The following is a 17289-nucleotide window of genomic DNA, read 5'->3' as shown; positions in this document are numbered from 1 at the left end:
AGGGCAGGCACCGGCAGCTCCCGTGCAATTTTGGTGACAGTATCTTTACAAAAGGAACACTAGAGAAGGATTTTGAAGGCAGAGAGAAAAAGCACCATAAGGGAGTTTTGAGAGAGTTTCAGCTAGAACGGATAGCACAAAATGTAAGCATGGAACAATTTATAGAATAGTAATAGATAGAGCAAGAGCCAGCGTGGGTTAGTGGTTAAGGTGTTGGACTAGGATCTGGGAAACCTAGATTCGAATCCCCATTCTGCCATGGAAACTTGCTGGGTGACCTTGGGCCAGTCACACACTCTCAGCCTCAACCCTGGCCAGTATTTGGATGGGAGACCTCTGAGGAATACCAGAGGTGTGACACAGAAGCAGGCAATGGCAAACCACCTCTGAACATCTCTTGCCTTTGTCACGGTCTCTGACATAATTATGGTATTTTGTGAACATGTGCAGAATTAATTCCATATAAAGCTTGAACATATCATGCAAACTGAACTATAAAACTATAGAGGTTTGTGTAATGAAAAGCCCAGAGATTTAGAACCTTCCAAAAGGCTCTCAGAAAAGGCTGAATGGTATGTATGGCTTAAATACTTTACTCTAGACTTTGTGAATTAGATACTTTGAACTGAATCAGAATAATTTGACTGTTATATTTTAAAAGTTGGATTTTGAAACTGAATAGTATGTAAGACTTGCTTGCTTTTACTGCATACATTGTACATACATATATTGTATTTTTACAAGAGTTTTTATAGAAGTGTTAAAGACTTGATAATCTGCATTTATATATATTTTACTAGAAGTATATAAATAAAAGACTTGATTTTTAAAAGTAAGTAAAGTTGTTGAGTCCTGCTTACTCGATGATTGGCTGAATCACTTCTTAGTGAGTTATACATTCTAAGAGCCTGTCATCTGAACAGTACGACCCGCTTCACCTTGAAAACCCAACAAGGCTGCCATAAGTCACCTGTGACTTGACAAAAAAAATGGAGAATCAGGGGTGATCTTAGTAATTCTAGGGTTCTGGGCAAAAGCCTAGTATGGGCCTTAGAATCACCCCCACGCCATCTCCCCCACCAGGGACAACCAAGGGGTGGCCCCCCACCCTGTGCAAGGCCAGTGGGAGTCACCACTACCTCTGGAAGCTGGCTGCCCAATTCCCAAATGGGAAGGGTATGAGGGCCAGCAGCTACGGGATCCTGCACTTTGTTAGGGGTGACACAAGGGGGTGAGATTGTAGTGGTTGGGGGCTCCACTCAGCATGGGGCCTGGAGCAGCTTCCCTGGCTGCCCATTGGTTAAGACTGCCCCTGTAGAGAATGGTTAGACTCATAACGGCCCTGTGATGTAGATAAGGATGAGAGACAGATACTTGCCCAAGACCACCCTAGGCATCACTGTGGTTGAGCAGGGATCTGAACCGAGGTCTCCTCAGTCCAGATCCAATGCCTCTCTTCATTTCATTGAGAGGCAGTGTGGTGTAGTGGTTAAGAGTGGTGATTTGGAGCAGTGGCCTTTAATCTGGAGAACCGGGCTTGATTCCCCATTCCTGCACGTGAAGCCAGCTGGGTGACCTTGGGCTAGTCACACTCTCTCAGCCCCACCTACCTCACAGGGTGTCTGTTGTGGGGAAAGGAAGGTGATTGTAAGCCGGTCTGAGTCTCCCTTAAGTGGTAGAGAAAGTCGGCATATAAAAGCCAACCCTTCATCATCATCACCATCATCACCATCATCACACTGGCTGATGGCTTTAGCCAACATTCCCAACCAAAGCACAAATTTGTGTTTCCCCCCAGAGAGAACAAGATGGTGGATTTACAGCATGCTGCCTTCTCTACTCTCATGAACACCTTCTTCTCTCAATGCAATCAGCCTTGCGACAAGGAGCCAGATCAATACAGAGCTGGGAGAAAAAGAAAAATTAGATGCCATTGATCCGATTCAGCTTTGGTAACATTATTAGGCTTGCCTTTAAAAAAATTTAAGCTTTGAGATAGAGAAAGGGCAACAGAAGTGTGCCACGTGGGTTGCAAGATTTAAAATGGATTTCCAGAGAAGAAAAAATAATATCTTGAATGTATCACTAAAATAGATTGAGGCTCATGCTGCAGATTCCACTCAATATGTTGAATGAATGTAGGAACTATCTTCAATCATGATTTGGGCCCATTCACACGGTTGGTGTTGTGCTATCACCTCTAACCAGCAGCTTAAGAACTTGGGGTGCTCATGGACCCTGCCTTGGAGGAGGAGGAGGAAGAAGAAGAAGAGTTGGTTTTTATATGCCGACTTTCTCTACCACTTAGGGAAGAATCAAATCGGCTTACAATCACCTCCCCTCCCACTCCCCACAACAGACACCCTTTGAGCTAGGTGGGGCTGAGAGAGTGTGACTAACCCAAGGTCACCCAGCTGGCTTCATGTGTAGGAGTGGGAAAACAAATCCAGCTCACAAGATTAGCCTCTGCGGCTAATGTGGAGGAGTGGGGAATCAAACCCGGTTCTCCAGATCAGACTCCACTGCTCCAAACCACCACTCTCTTTAATACATGAAGCCGCCCTCTACTAAGTCAGAGCATTGATGTGGCATGGCCAGTGTTGTCCACTCTGGCAGTGGTTCTCCAGGATCTCAGGCAAAGGTCTTTCACATCACCTATTGCCCAATCCTTTAACTGGGATGGAATTTGGGACCTTCTGCATGCAAGGCAGATGCTCTACCACTGAGCCATGCCCCCTTCTCTTAAATTTCATCATTACTCAGGAAGAAAACTTATCCCTTCATCCACTGCCACTGGCATGGCCCCACACCAGCTGTTGCCACCCCCCGCCCCCACCACTCAATGGCTGTTTTACTTTCTTTTCTTGCTGCAATGCTAGCGTGCTTCTAAGTTTATTGCAAATACTGTAATTTGCAGTAAATTTTATATGTGGAATTATGATGAGGGAATGAAACTCAGCAGCAGCCGTGTAGAAAATCCTCCTTTGAAAACCAATTGCTCCTGCTGAGCAGTAAAACTGGCTGCCGTGGAAAGGCTGCTCAGCAATAAGTAAGAAAGAGAAAGAGAGAGAAGATGAACCCCCAGGGGTGTGATTGGCCAGTCAATCGTGCGCGCGCACACAGTCTAGATTTGTTAATTCCCGAAGTTTCGGCAGGAAACACAGCACTGTGCAGTAGTCTCAATCTATGACTTTGCCTTGTCACTTCAATCTTTTCTGAGCTTTCCCATTATTAGTAGTTACTTAGTTATAGTTCAGAGCCATTTCTGGGCATGGAGTAGGGGTAACTGGAGGTGTGTGTGGGGATAGTTTGGAATTTTCTTCTTTGTGCAGGGGGTTGGACTAGATGACCCTGGTGGTACCTTCCAACTCTATGATTCTATGATTCTTTGGATTTCAACAGAACTTTGGTCAGATTATATATAACTTTCCAGAAGTATGCAGTTATTCTATACATTCAGGGTGGTATCCAGTAAAAAGGCTGAGCACAGACCCCTAAAGTCACTGACAGGGGTACAGTGCAGGAGGGGATTTACTCATGGATTTCCACTTGTAGATAACATCAACAGTAAAGTACCATTAAGTCGCAACTGACTTATGATAACCCCTCATGGGGTTTCAAGGCAAGAGATGAGCAGAGGTGGTTTGTCATTGCCTGTCTCTGCATAGCAACCCTGGACTTCCTTGATAGTCTCCCATCCAAGTACTAGCCAGGACTACCCCTGCTTAGCTTCCGAGATCTGATGAGCTCAGGCTAGTCTGGGCTATTCAGACAGAAAGACAGACAGACAAACAGACAGACAGACAGATGTGTGTGTAAAATGCTTTCAAGTCGCAGCTGACTTATGCTGACCCCTTATGGGGATTTCAAGGCAAGAGACTTGAAATGGTTTGTCATTGCCTGCCTCTGCACGTCAGCACTGGTATTCCTTGGTGGTCTCCCATCCAAATGGTGTAGTACTTAAGAGCAGTAGACTCTAATCTGGAGGACCGGGTTTGATTCCTCACTCCTCCACATGAGCGGCGTACTCTGATCTGGTGAACCGGGTTGGTTTCCCCACTCCTCCACACGAAGCCTGCCGGGTGACCTTGGGCCAGTCACAGTTCTCTCTGAACTCTCTCAGCCTCACCTACCTCACAAGGTGTCTGTTGTGGGGAGAGGAAGGGAAGGGAATTGTAAGAGAAATAAAAACCAACTCTCCTCCTTCTCCTCCTCCTCCTTCTACTACTACTACACTACCACTACCAATCAAGCTAATCAAAGTTGACCCTGCTTAGCTTCCAAGATCTGATGAGATCAGGCTAGCCTGGGCCATCCAGGTCAGGGCAGATAGATAGATAGATACATTCAAATAAAAATATATCTGATCCAGAGCACAAATAATGCTTCCCAGTCTCCTTACCACTAATACATGATTGTGTACCCCTTGCAGACTCTTCTCTTCCCTGTGGCGTAGTGATTAAGAGTAGTGGTTTGGAGCGGTGGTCTCTGATCTGGGGAACAAGGTTTGATTCCCCACTCCTCCGCATGAGTGGAGGTTGTGGGGAGGGGAAGAAAAGGTGATTATAAGCTGGTTTGATTCTTCCTTAAGTGGTAGAGAAAGTGGGCATATAAAAACCAACTCTTCTTTTCATGCTTTTAAAGCTCACATACCCTTTCACCCTCCACTCCCAAAGTCCCCCTTCCATTTTAAGGACTAACCATGGTAACTGAGTTAACTCTATATGCAGATAACGTTCTAATCTCCCAGCATCCGTAGTAATCAATAAAGAGCTTGTTATCAATTATCCAGATGTTTTCAACATATCCGGCTATTATATTTACAAACAAAAATCTGAACTATTAGCAAACAATATCCTCTTAGGCACAACATTTCAATTCAGGTTGGGTGCATTCAAACCCATGGGCCTGTTATTTATTTAAGAATTAATCTACAGGCTGATTTATCAGAACTGGTCCAAAATAATTATAAAAACATGTTTCTGAAAGTAAGAAAGAATTAAAATGCTGAGCTTGCATTGTCAGGGTCAACAAGAATATTTATAGGGGAGATAAATATTCTACTGGCATTTTTATTTTGTTTTAGGGCTGTTGAAAAAAAAATTCGGCATAGTTCGGCTTCGGCAAAATTCGGCCCGTTTTTATTCGGGCCGTGCCGAAGTCCGAACTCCCCTGCTTCGGATCCCCAAAATTCGGGAGGGATCCAGAGTTTGGGGGAAAATTTGGCCCCCGCGCGCCTTCAGGGGGATTCCCTGAAGGCGCGCGGGGGGCCCTTTAAACAAGCCCCTCTGCGCTGTCTGCGGGGGGCCCTTTAAATAGATCTGTGTCTCCCGGCAGTTCTATTTAAAGGGCCCCCCGCACGCCTCCAGGGAAGCTTCCTGAAGACACATGGGGTGGGGGGGGGGGAGATTTGTGCCTCCCAGCCGGGAGGCACAAATCTATTTAAAGGGCAGCCGGCGCATCTCCAGGGAAGCTCCCTGAAGGCGCGCAGGGGGGGGGAACAGATCTGCCGAATTTGCTGAATTTATTCAGGAACATCCTGAATTTGCCGAATTCGGCTCCCCGTTTCCCCCCTTTTTTGAGTTCGGTTTGTCCGAACCGAAAAACCGCCGAATCGGGGGAAATTCAGCTGTTTTTCGGTTCAGACCGAACCGAATCAACAGCCCTATTTTGTTTTTAATAACATCTCATTGTCAATGCCGCCATCTTTTTTTTGAAGGGTTGGATGCATTTATTTCTTGAAAGGAAATAACACAAAACCATAGTGTATTTTAACTATGGTCAGTTTGAAAAGCCAGGATTCATGTCACAAATAGTCACTCAGATCCTGGTTTGCCTTGACAAATACTGCTCCCCTTTCTATTTTGGCCAAGAGGGCATTTCCAGAGAAGAAGCCAGAATTAAACTAGGATTAAGGCAGGATGTCTTCATTCAGATATCACACAAAATCAGAGTTCAGACTGTGGTGGTGGTGAAGGTGGTGGTGGTGGAGGAGGAGGAGAAGAGTTGTTTTTTATATGCCAACTTTCTCTACTGCTTAAGGAAGAATCAAACTGGCTTACAATCACCTTCCCTTAACCAACCAACTTCAGGTCCTGTCTTGAAAGGTCCTAGCTAACCATCGTTGGTCAGTCACTCTCATTCAGACAATCAAATGAAACACAGTTAAGATTAATTCGTGAGCAATGTCTGAACTGAGCCTTTTAGGCTGAATCGGATACTACACTCTCCTGTACACGAAGAGCAGAGCAGAGCGCATCTTATTTCACTTGCCTACTAGGGGAGAAGGGGCAGAGCAGAGCAGAACAGGGCAGAGCAGAGCAGAACAGGGACAAATCCAGACATTCAGGTTCTGATTGTGTTAGAATCGAATCAAATCATAGAGTTGGATGGGACCACTTACTGTAATAGAGGGAGATATCTAGCAAGTACCTGGAGGTTGGCAACCCTACCTATTCAGGTACAACCAGCATAGTGGATACTGGTGTTTTTTCCCTCTCCCATTGCCACTAAGAGTGGCAGCAGCCAACAGCAGCAATCAGCAGGACCCCTCCAACCATAGCGGGAGGCCTGGTAGCCCTAATTATACACCATCAGAGCTGTTGCTTTGGTTAATGCAGTGGTTGGATACACAAACATAGACCACGGTACTTTAATAGTATTCCTCTCGACTCCCTCTTTATAGTGCTTTCCTGCCTCTCTAAGAAATTGCAGAGGTGGTTGGTAATTAAAAAACTAATTCTTAGCCCACATTTAATTACTTGGAATAAATGGAGAAATGTGTCCCCCCAGATGTTTCTCCTTGAGGATTAGTTATAAATTATCCTGGCTTTAATTTTTATAAAACATTGGGGAATACTCAGCTATGGATGGATAAATTTGCGGACTGTTACAAGGGCTGATTCTCAGTGCTATTTCTGTAACCGATGGACACACTGTAAAAAGACCGAGAGGCTGTTATTCTCTCTGTGAACTTTTCCAGCTCTGATTTTTGGTGGCCAGCAACTCAAATGGGCAGACAAGGTCTGAGGAATTAATCATAGGCCAGCTTAGGGTTGCCAGGTCCCTCTTTGCCACTGGTGGGAGGCATTTGGGGTGGAGCCTGAGGAGGGTGGGGTTTGGGGAGGGGAGGGACTTCAATGCCATTGAGTCCAAGTGCCAAAACAGCCATTTTCTCCAGGGGAACTGATTTCTACTGGCTGAAGATCAGTTTTAATAGAGGGAGATATCCAGCTAGTACCTGGAGATTGGCAACTTTAGGCCAACTTAATAAGAAAAAGATGTTAGGAATGACAATCAGATCACAGGTTATCAAAAGATGGAATAGAAGAAATGTTTTTAGAAATTCTTATATCTGGGGAAACTTGGAGGGCACCCATAAGTCAATATATTTCCCTTTTTCACTGTCATTCACAAGACATAACACAAAGTTTTTTCACAACAGGTTTGATGCCAGAAATTTTAAAAAAATAATAGTTCATGGGGTTGTTGGAAATGTCATCAGCTACAAGTAGGGTTGTCAGATCCTTTTTCGCTACCAGGGGGAGGTTTTGGGGGCGGAGCCTGAGGCGGGCGGGATTTGGGGAGGAAAGGGACTTCCATGTCATAGAGTCCAATTACCGAAGCGGCCATTTTCTCCAGGTGAACTGATCTCTATTAGCTGGAGATCAGTTATAATAGCAGGAGATCTCCAGCTACTACCTGGAGACTGGCAACCCTAGCTACAAGCTGGTGAGAGTTTCAAGCAGGAGGGAACTAAGGATTTGATTCGAAATAATTGTTCGTACGCTTTGCGCTCTTCCCACACAGCTGAAAAGAAATGTGAGAGTGACGTGCAATCCTCTGGCACACATCGGTAGTCCCCGAGGAACGGCTGCGAAATGCCAGAGGAGAGCTGGGGGACCGGAGCCAGCGGGCAGGTTTGGGGCCTGTCGTCTGCCTGGATCAAAGCCGCGTGTCAAGCACCACCAAGGCCCTGCCAGAAGTGAATGATGCGCTACTTCATTGGTATGTTCTCGTATGGTCTCAATACGTCAATGATATTTAACAGACAGAGAGCCATGTGGCACCAGGAGGAGGGGGGGACGACAGCGATGGACGGCTAGTGCCTCGTGGGTAACCATGACGACAAAGGTAATGAAGAATCCCTGTAGTAAAGATGCAGTATTTAACAACACTGAACTGTTGAATGTGAGTGGATATACTACCAATTTCTTTCCCCCTCTCCTATTCCGCCTGGTTCTCACTGAGGTGGTCGGCCTGTGTCTAGGTTGCATGACTTCAGCGCTAGGGTTGGCAACCTCCAGGTACTAGCTGGAGATTTCCTGCTGTTACAACTGATCTCCAGCCAATAGAGATCAGTTCCCCTGGAGAAAACGGCCGCTTTGGCAATTGGACTCTATGGCGAAGTCCCTCCCCTCCCCAAACCCCACCCTCCTCAGGCTCTGCCCCCAAAACCTCCCACTGGTAGCGAAGAGGGACCTGGCAATCCTACTTCAGCGCACATAGGGGGATTCAGGTGGTTCAATTCCCTTCCAAATAAACAAACAGAAATTTCATAGAAAACTGGTATGTCGAGCCAAACATTTCCCAAGCCAAACATTCTTGCTGATATATATATTTTTTCATATACACATACTTACATACTAGGCCTCCCATTTACCTGCCCAGGGTAAGGTATTACTTTCCTCTAGTCCCAATTTCCTATCCCCAGTGAATTAAAGGGGGGGGATTACCTTCACACAGTGACAGTCTAGGACCGTGTTGGTGAACCTATGGCACGCGTGCCAAGTCCGGCACGCCGAGCCCTCTCTGTGGGTACGCGTGGGGGCTTTGAAGGGAGCGCGGAGCCGTTCAACGCCCCCCCTTCCCTGGACTCCCCGCCGCCCTGGCCCCCTTGCCAAGCTTGTAGGAAACCTCAGTATTCTGGTTAAATTGCCGTGTTGGCACTTCGCGATAAATAAGTGGGTTTGGGGTTGCAGTTTGGGCACTCGGTCTCTAAAAGGTTCACCATCACTGGTCTAGGATCTCCCCCAGTCTCTATGGTAAAGTCTAGGCGAGACAGCCCAAAGCATCACTTGGAAGTGATATCACATCCCCCTCCAAACATCATCCCCAAATCTCCCAGCATTCATTCTGCTGGGTCTCAGCTCTTACCTAGGCTGCTTCTCTTCCTTTTAGTAGTCCTTTTCAAACATTACAGTTTTGTTGACCAGACACCACAGTAAGGGAGATCGCGCTACAAACACTCCAGGTCACACATGTGCTCACCATTGTGTGGGAACAGGACAACATGCATATTCTCCAGCTTTGGTAAGTTTGAATCCATACCCCTCAAAAATCTGGGTTTCTGATCTTGATTGCAGCACAAAAGAGCTGTAGCTGAACTCATATTTCTCTTTGAAATTGATGTGAATGATGACCAATTGCCTGCCGAAGGTGGGCTGTGCCCCACCATTCACTCACTGTCTTGCAGCCAATCAATTTGACAGTGGGAGAAACAAATGGAATGACATTGCCAATCCTATTACATCATTTCTGGGAGAAAATCCAGAACTGACATCACAGCCTACCGCAATGTTCTAGGAATTCCACAGATCTCTATGGTTTTTTTTTTTGGTTTTTTTTTGTGGCATTCCAAGAGCATTGCGGCAGGCTGTAACATAAGTTCTGGTAACAGAAGAACAGCCCTTCTTTGTACTTGGCCAGCAAAGTTGGTTCAAGTGTAAGATCCTAGTACATTGCTTATTAGATGTCTCAACCTATTCATCTCAACTGTGTAATACACCTTCAGTCTCAATGAGAAAGGCAGACTATAAATATAGTCAATCAATCAATCAATCAATCAATCATGTACCTATACATACAAGTACTCAGGAAAAAAATGCTGTGCCCTCTGAGGACTGTATCATTTCCAAATTTGGAACAGGGATTGACTGTCCTCCTCTACCGCATATTAAATATAAACCTCTCATTTAGCCAGGCAGAGGGGAAGCTGGTACAAAGGAATCCCCCCACCCCCCAAAAAGCCAGAAATGAGAAAACTAATAAATTCATGCAATGTCAAAAATACTTACTGGTTAGCACAATGATCGATCTCGCTGTCTTGGAAACCAAGTTGGAGTTCACCACCATGAGAGTCACTATGTAATAGAGGCCATGGTAGGTGGCGTTAAACACCACGGGGGCTGGTAAAGTGCTGTTGAATTCCTCAAACTGGTAAAAATAGTTTTTGGATTCCCCTGTGATCTTGACGACGTAGATTGAAGCAGAGTTCAGTACGTCGGATGCCTCGAGGGAAATGACGATGGAGTTATCATCTCGCACGGCCACTTGGAAAGGCGCCACGTTCTGCAAGGGGGAAAAGAAAAGAAGGTGAGGTGGGAACTCCTGGTTCCTGTTCCAACTGATCTCCAGACGACGGAGATCAGCTCCCCTGGAGAAAATGGCCGCTTTGACAATTGGATTCTATGGCATTGAAGTCCCTCCCCTCCCCAAACCCCGCCCCCTCAGGCTCCGCCCCAAAAACCTCCTGCCAGTGGGCAGATAATAATTGATAATCAATTAATAAATCAATTAATAACAACCTTGTGGCAGGGAATTTCATATGCTAATTCTGTTTTATATGAAATATTACAGTAGCAAAATCAAGCCTGAACTGACCCTAGAAGCTAAAATGACTAAACTGAGGCTGTTGTACTTTGGTCACTTTATGAGAAGACAAGAGTCACTGGAGAAGACAGTCAAAGGCAGCAGGAAAAGAGGAAGACCCAACAAGAGATGGGTTGACTCCATAAAGGAAGCCGTAGCCCTCAATTTCAAGACCTGAGCACGGTTGTTAAGGATAGGACATCTTGGAGGACATTGATTCATAGGGTCACCATTAGTCCGAAGCGACTTGACGGCACTTCTCTCTCTCTGTCTCTGTCTCTCTCTGTCTCTGTCTCTCTCTGTCTCTGTCTCTCTCTCTCTCTCTCTCTCACACACACACACACAACTACTCAGACGCTAGCATCCATGTAGTTGTATTGTGATGAATTAGGAATTTAGGAGTTTAAAGCTATTTGTGTGTTGTATGAAATATTATTTCCATTGGTCTGTCCTGAACACATTGCCTATCATCAAGGGACCCCAAGTTCTAGCGTGGAGGGCAGAGGACATTTACATTGGGAGTCCTGACTGTGCTTTCAGACACCATGGCCATATGCTTGTGATGAGTGCCACTAGTTTTAATTAATTGATTGAATAGAATTGGAATCTAATTTTAGACGTTTTGGAGTTTATTGTATATGGTTTTATTATATGGTATATTGTTGATGATGTGAGCTGCCCTGAGCCCAACTTTGGCTGGGGATGGAGGGCGGCATATAAATTGGGCAGAAAAAAACTCACTCTATGCACATTCTCTGAACCGTGGGTAATTTTACAAACCTCTTCTTGTGCCTTCCCTTAGTCACTTTTGCTTTTCTAAATGAAAAGCCACCAACACTTTAATCTTACTTTGTAGAGAAGCAGCAACTGTCCTTCATTCATCACACCCACACTGCCAGAAATCTCTGACAATAGACAGCCACTGGGGCTACCATTTTGCATTAAAGTTAGTCATTCCTGCCTGGGTCACCTTTTGTGGGCCCACTAGCACCTGGGCATCAAGGAAACACTCATATTTCCTGGTTGCATTTTTCCATGAGCCCTTGTTCCTTTTCCAGTTAGACAATATTGTCACCAAGGAACTGGAAGGAGAAGAAGTTGGTTTTTATACTCAATTTTCTCTACCTTTAAGGAGACTCAAAGCGGCTTACAATCACCTTCCCTTCCTCTCCCCACAACAGACACCTTGTGAGGTAGGTGAGGCTGAGAGAGTTCGGAGAGAACTGTGACTAGCCCAAGGTCACCCAGCAAGCTTATGTGTAGGAGTGGGGAATCAAACCTGGTTCTCCAGATTAGAGTCTGCCGACCTTATCCACTACACAACGCAGGAGAAAATGGAAAAATTTAACTCCCCTCTTCCCATACATCATACCAAGCATAACATTCCCAGCTGGTTCATAAAAGAAAGAAAATTCTTTTCTTTTTATTAATTGCTATAAAGGACCCCGTCACCTCTGCAGGGATTTCAAAATGCAGTTTCTGTAATTAAACCCTCAAAAGGGCCACCTTTCAAGTTGCACCTTCTGGGTTCCCGTTTAATTGGTTCCGGCGATGCTTAGATCTCTGGCCGTCTTGCTGCTCACAAGTCAGGGCCAGGTGATATTTCTCATCTCTTCTGAATAACTTTGCCTTTGATGGTCCGCAGGAGAGGAACTTCAAACGCGGCAGCTTGCGCCTCTTGCGCCAGGGAACAGCTTTGCTCTTTGCGTAACCAGCAACAGTGTGCCTCTCGCCACTCGGCTGGGCATCTCTTCATGAGGAGTTCCAAAAAAGCCTTCAGGGAGATGAGTCACCCACAGGATTTGTGCCTGGGTTGAGCACTGTTTCAAGTCACTCCACAAATGCTGTGAGCCTCCCAAAAGTTTGTCCGTAGCATAACCACATTGGTCACTATTGATTCAAAGGAATGCTTCCCTGCCAATTCCCCAGAAGCTGGAGCTGGTTTTCACCAGATTTAGGATTGCCAAGTGCCAAGTGGTGGCGAGCAAACCCTGGGCAATCCACCTGGCTGACCACCAACCAGCTACCACCGCCGACCAGCTGAGGGTCGGCGGGCAATGCATCCACGCATGCTTGCCCACCACGCTAAATCACTTCTAGTTTACACCCAGAAGCGCCGCATCACAAGGGGCCGTTTACCACTCAAACTGGGAGTTTGAGTGGTAAATGGTTCCTTGCAATGCATTTACACCCAGAAGTGCAGCATCGCAATGGGCCTTTTACCACTCAAACTCTCAGTTTGCAACCAGACGTGACATGATCGTGTTGGTGCGCCCATGCAATCTTTCCCTACCTCTGCCCCAAAAACCTCCTGCTGGAGGAGAGGGGAAATCTGGCAACCCTAACCAGATTCCAGGCAGCTCTTCCCTGTTAATTGTTCCTTCTAAACTTGCATTAAAAAGAAGAAGAGTTGGTTTTTATGTGCCGACTTTCTCTACCACTTAAGGAAGAATAAAAAACCAGCTTACAATCACCTTCCTTTCCCCTCTGCACAACAGACACTTTGTGAATTAGGCGGGGCTGAGAGAGTTCTGAGAGAACTGTGACTAGCCCAATGTCATGCAGCAGGCTTCATGTGGAGGAGTGGAGAAACCATCAGGCTAGCCTGATCTTGTCAGATCTCAGAAGCTAAGCAGGGTTGAACCTGGTAAGTATTTGGATGGGAGACCTCCAAGAAATACCAGGGTCGTGATGTGGAGGCAGGCAGTGGCATACCAGCTCTGAATGCCTCTTGCCTTGAAAACCCCACCAGGGGTCACCATAAGTCAGATGTGACTTGAAGGCAAAAAAAGAAGGGTGTGGGGAGAAGACTGAAGAAGAATTCCTTTCACTTTCCTGCCTGATTGATTTCCAAAGACACTGCTCTGAGATTCATCCCTCTGGCCAACTAGTCTACTGAAGACTTCCGTGAGGATTTTTGCCAGCTCATAAAGAATGGAATAAGCAAGGGATGTTAGAAATGGTGAGAAATAGCCTCGATCATGATGCCAACCCTATCTGATAGCCCAGCTCCAGTGGGATATTGCAGGACAGCCTTCTATTGGTTTCCCTCTTGAAGCAGCTGAGATTATAACCTCAACCCAGAACACAATTATTCTTGCGTTGAATCTAATCGGGAGTTGGAACGTCCATCTTCACAACTATGCTTTCCTGCAGGCAGCCCAAGCTAACAGAAGGGCCCCCTCTTCTCCTGGCTGTTTCGAGGACGTTGGGGCGGGCTTGAGCTTGTAATGACAATTGGAGAAGGAAGCGGGATGCTCGGGTTTGGCTTTAAAGGCACACGTCTTGCCAGATTTCCCTAGAGGCACAAAATGGCTTCAAGCTGTGACACTAGTAAATTAAATCCCAAAGGGAGCTGACCAGAAGTAATGAAATGTGTATTTGCCATACTGATGCTGTCAATCCCAACGCACAGCAAATTTATGGCACGCCAGGCGTGGGGGGAGTCTATCACTTCCAGTGTTGGCTAAATGCCGCCTTCTCCCTTGTTGTTCCTCTGCAAAAGCGGAGAAGACTGGAACGCACACAGAGACACTTTGCCTGCTCTTGGGACCATCGTACCTGCAGGACTGCCTCTCCTGGTACACCCTTCAGAGAGCGTTACAATCCATGAACAACGATTCACTGGTGGTCCCCAGCCCGAAGGATGTGTGGCTGTCCTCTGCAAGGGCGAGGGTGTTTTACGTAGGGACGATTCCTAGTGGAATAGTCTTCCCAGTGACATCAGGGCCCTGCAGGACCTCAAGGAGTTCCGCAGGGCCTGCAAAATGGACCCGTTCTGCCAGGCCTGCAACTGAGGGCAGCCGCGAGTTATCCATTATTACTGGCCTCCCCATCCCCCCACTCTGCCATCTCGGGTTGCCAAACTCCAGGTACTACCTGGAGATCTCCTGGTATTACAACTGATCTCAACTGACAGAGATCAGTTCACCTGGAGAAAATGGCCACTTTGGCAATTGGACTCTCTGGCATTGAAGTCCCTCCCTTCCCCCAAACCCCGCCCTCATCAGGCTCCGCCCCAAAAACCTCCTGCCAGTGGTGAAGTGGAATCTGGCAACCCTACTGCCATCTGTGGGGCTGACCTGCTGTAATCCAGTCCTATAGTGGCAACTGGGGTTCTGATTGCCATCCTTGTTTCCTAATATGATGTTTTAAACTGATGTTTTATGGCTTTATGCGTTTTAGACAGTGTAGCCTGCCCTGAGCTCCGCTTGATCAGGAATGGAGGGAGGGCTATAAATATGAATGAATATAAATTCATCTAAGGGTCTCCTTAGGCAGATTAATCTGAACAACTATCAAGTAGGAGGGTGCAGAAGGAGCAGGAGAGGGAATGCTTGGCTCTCAGCCCCACTATACCCCTTCCCATTCCCCCCCCCAACCATTTTTCTTCCATTGGGCCTCTGAAATTGGAAGTCAACCCTATTTGGAGACAAATAACTAGAGAGAAATTGTTCTTCTTTGGGGGGAAGGGCTGTGGGGTGGAAAAGAATTCAGTCCCTCTTTGCTACCAATGCTTTATCATCCCTTGCCCCTCCTGACAAGATTCCAACACAAGGTATGTCATCTAGACCATGTATCATTCTGATTTGTAGTTGCATAAATAACATTGAAAAATGCAAAGATTTTACCCCAAAAAAATTCATGTGAGGAAGTAGCATGAAAAGGAAGACCCGGGGATTGTATTTACACAAGGGAGAAGCCAGATCAATAGGGAGCTATTTGAACTGAGCCAGCTAGCTTGTAAAATTATATCGCATCCCTATGACTGTGTAGTGTGCTTGCCTATAACAAATTCTCAGAGGTTCCCACCTGCCACTGGATTCCCTCAGATTCCCTTTGCAAATGGAGAAGTTTAGCTTTCAACAAACTTTGAAGTAATAGTAAGTCCCAGATCTCACCACATGGGGGCAGATTTAGAAGAAATATTTATCACAGGGACATAGTAGATAAAAATTGCATTGCAAGAATTTTCTTCAATTTTAGAGTATGAGATCACAGGAGATGGCCTTTCTTACTTTCCCTAAGCCCAGGGCTATGGGCACAACAATAAAATCTAAAGAAACAATCCGAGAATTCATCGGTTCTTGTAGGTTATCCGGGCTGTGTGACCGTGGTCTTGGTATTTTCTTTCCTGTCGTTTCGCCAGCAGCTGTGGCAGGCATCTTCAGAGGAGCACAGCTGCTGGCGAAACGTCAGAAAAGAAAATACCAAGACCACGGTCACACAGCCCGGATAACCTACAAGAACCGATGAACTCTGACCGTGAAAGCCTTCGACAATAATCCGAGAATTATTTCATGTGGATCCAGTCCAGCTGTCTAATTCCACAGCTTATTTTTCAGAATGCCTAGGCCTAAATTTACTGCTAATACACTAAGAAAGCTACAGTGCGATCCTAAACAGAGTTACACCCTTCAAAATCGGGATGCTCCAACATCCACCAGGTCAGCTTGCATCCTATTTGCTGGCTGCGAACAAAGACCTGATTTTTTCTAAGATCTGTTCGACAGTTCGGCAATCCGTTCATGGGAGTACGGCAGATTGTTTCACTGTATTCCTTACTAACGGAGGTTGAGGGGGGACATGATTGCTCTCTTTAAGTCTGTGAAGAGCTGTCACTTAGAGGAGGGCAGGGAGCTGTTCCTGTTGGCAGCAGAGGACAGGACCCGCAATAATGGGTTTAAATTTGTGGGCAGAAAGGTACTGGCTGGATATTAGAAACATTTTTTTTACAGTAAGAGTTGTTCGACAGTAGAATCAGCTACCTAGGGAGGTGGGGAGCTTCCCCTCTCTGGCAGTCTTTAAGCAGAGGCTGGGCAACCAAACAGCATACAAATCAGTCATTAGTAAATGCTGTGTCACAATAAATTCCTACCCTTCAGAATTTGTGTCAGCAGTCCTTAGTCATGCAAATGGCTGTGGATCAGTTTGAATCCCAACACGAAGATTATAATTCTGGCCTACCTTACATGGCTGTTGCAAGGATTATTGAGCTAATATGTGTGGATTGCTCTGAATGCTTCAATTAAGTTGTGCAACTGCTAAGCATTAATTCAAGCAATTAAAAAAAATCTATAAAGCAGTCAAGCCAACTCAGCCAAGGAATCTGTCCTAGAAACATCTAATTTATATGCACAAGCTAACTGCTCTGTGCAGGCACACATACACACTTCCTTTATGACGTACAGACAATTAAAGTTTAGCTGTTCCCTGGTGAATAAGCACATATAAATACACAATGGATACAAGATGAATTATACGATTCAATTAAAACGCTCCTTCCCACACATGCCTTATTCAAAACCCAGGACAATAAAAATAGCAAAGATATATTACATCATCGAATTGATCTCCTTATTGGCACAAGATTGGTCCCTATAGTCCAATTCTCGAGTGCTTTCTCCAGTCTAGATTTTTGTTCCCCCTTATTTCCCCCGTCTTGGAAGAATAATTAGACACCCAAACAAAAGAATATATACCAAGAGAGGGAGAGAGAGAAAGAGAGAATTGGGTCTCCAATTTGCATGCTTTTCCAAATCACCCTTTCACTGTAAGCAATAAGCAGCTGTCACCTGACAATATAGGGGATCTGAAAAAAAAAAAGGGTTGGATCCAGATTAAATTAGCAATTTCCAC

At 45.8% G+C, this 17289-nt stretch overlaps 1 protein-coding gene across 1 annotated transcript in view; it reads right to left on the bottom strand.

Moving 5' to 3' along the window:
• The window catches only part of PTPRO (protein tyrosine phosphatase receptor type O), a 117984-nt gene that overhangs the window by 79610 nt on the left and 21085 nt on the right, over positions 1 to 17289 (bottom strand). Inside the window, exon 3 of the mRNA XM_056846600.1 lies at positions 10077 to 10350. Within this exon, the coding sequence (XP_056702578.1) occupies positions 10077 to 10350 (274 nt within the window). The remainder of the gene's footprint in view (positions 1 to 10076; positions 10351 to 17289) is intronic.

Source organism: Euleptes europaea, chromosome 3, assembly GCF_029931775.1.
Source record: "Euleptes europaea isolate rEulEur1 chromosome 3, rEulEur1.hap1, whole genome shotgun sequence".
NCBI classification, from domain to species: Eukaryota; Metazoa; Chordata; class Lepidosauria; order Squamata; family Sphaerodactylidae; genus Euleptes; species Euleptes europaea.
The sequence above is the reverse complement of the archived record's forward strand: the minus strand, read 5'-3'. Positions and strand labels throughout refer to the sequence as shown.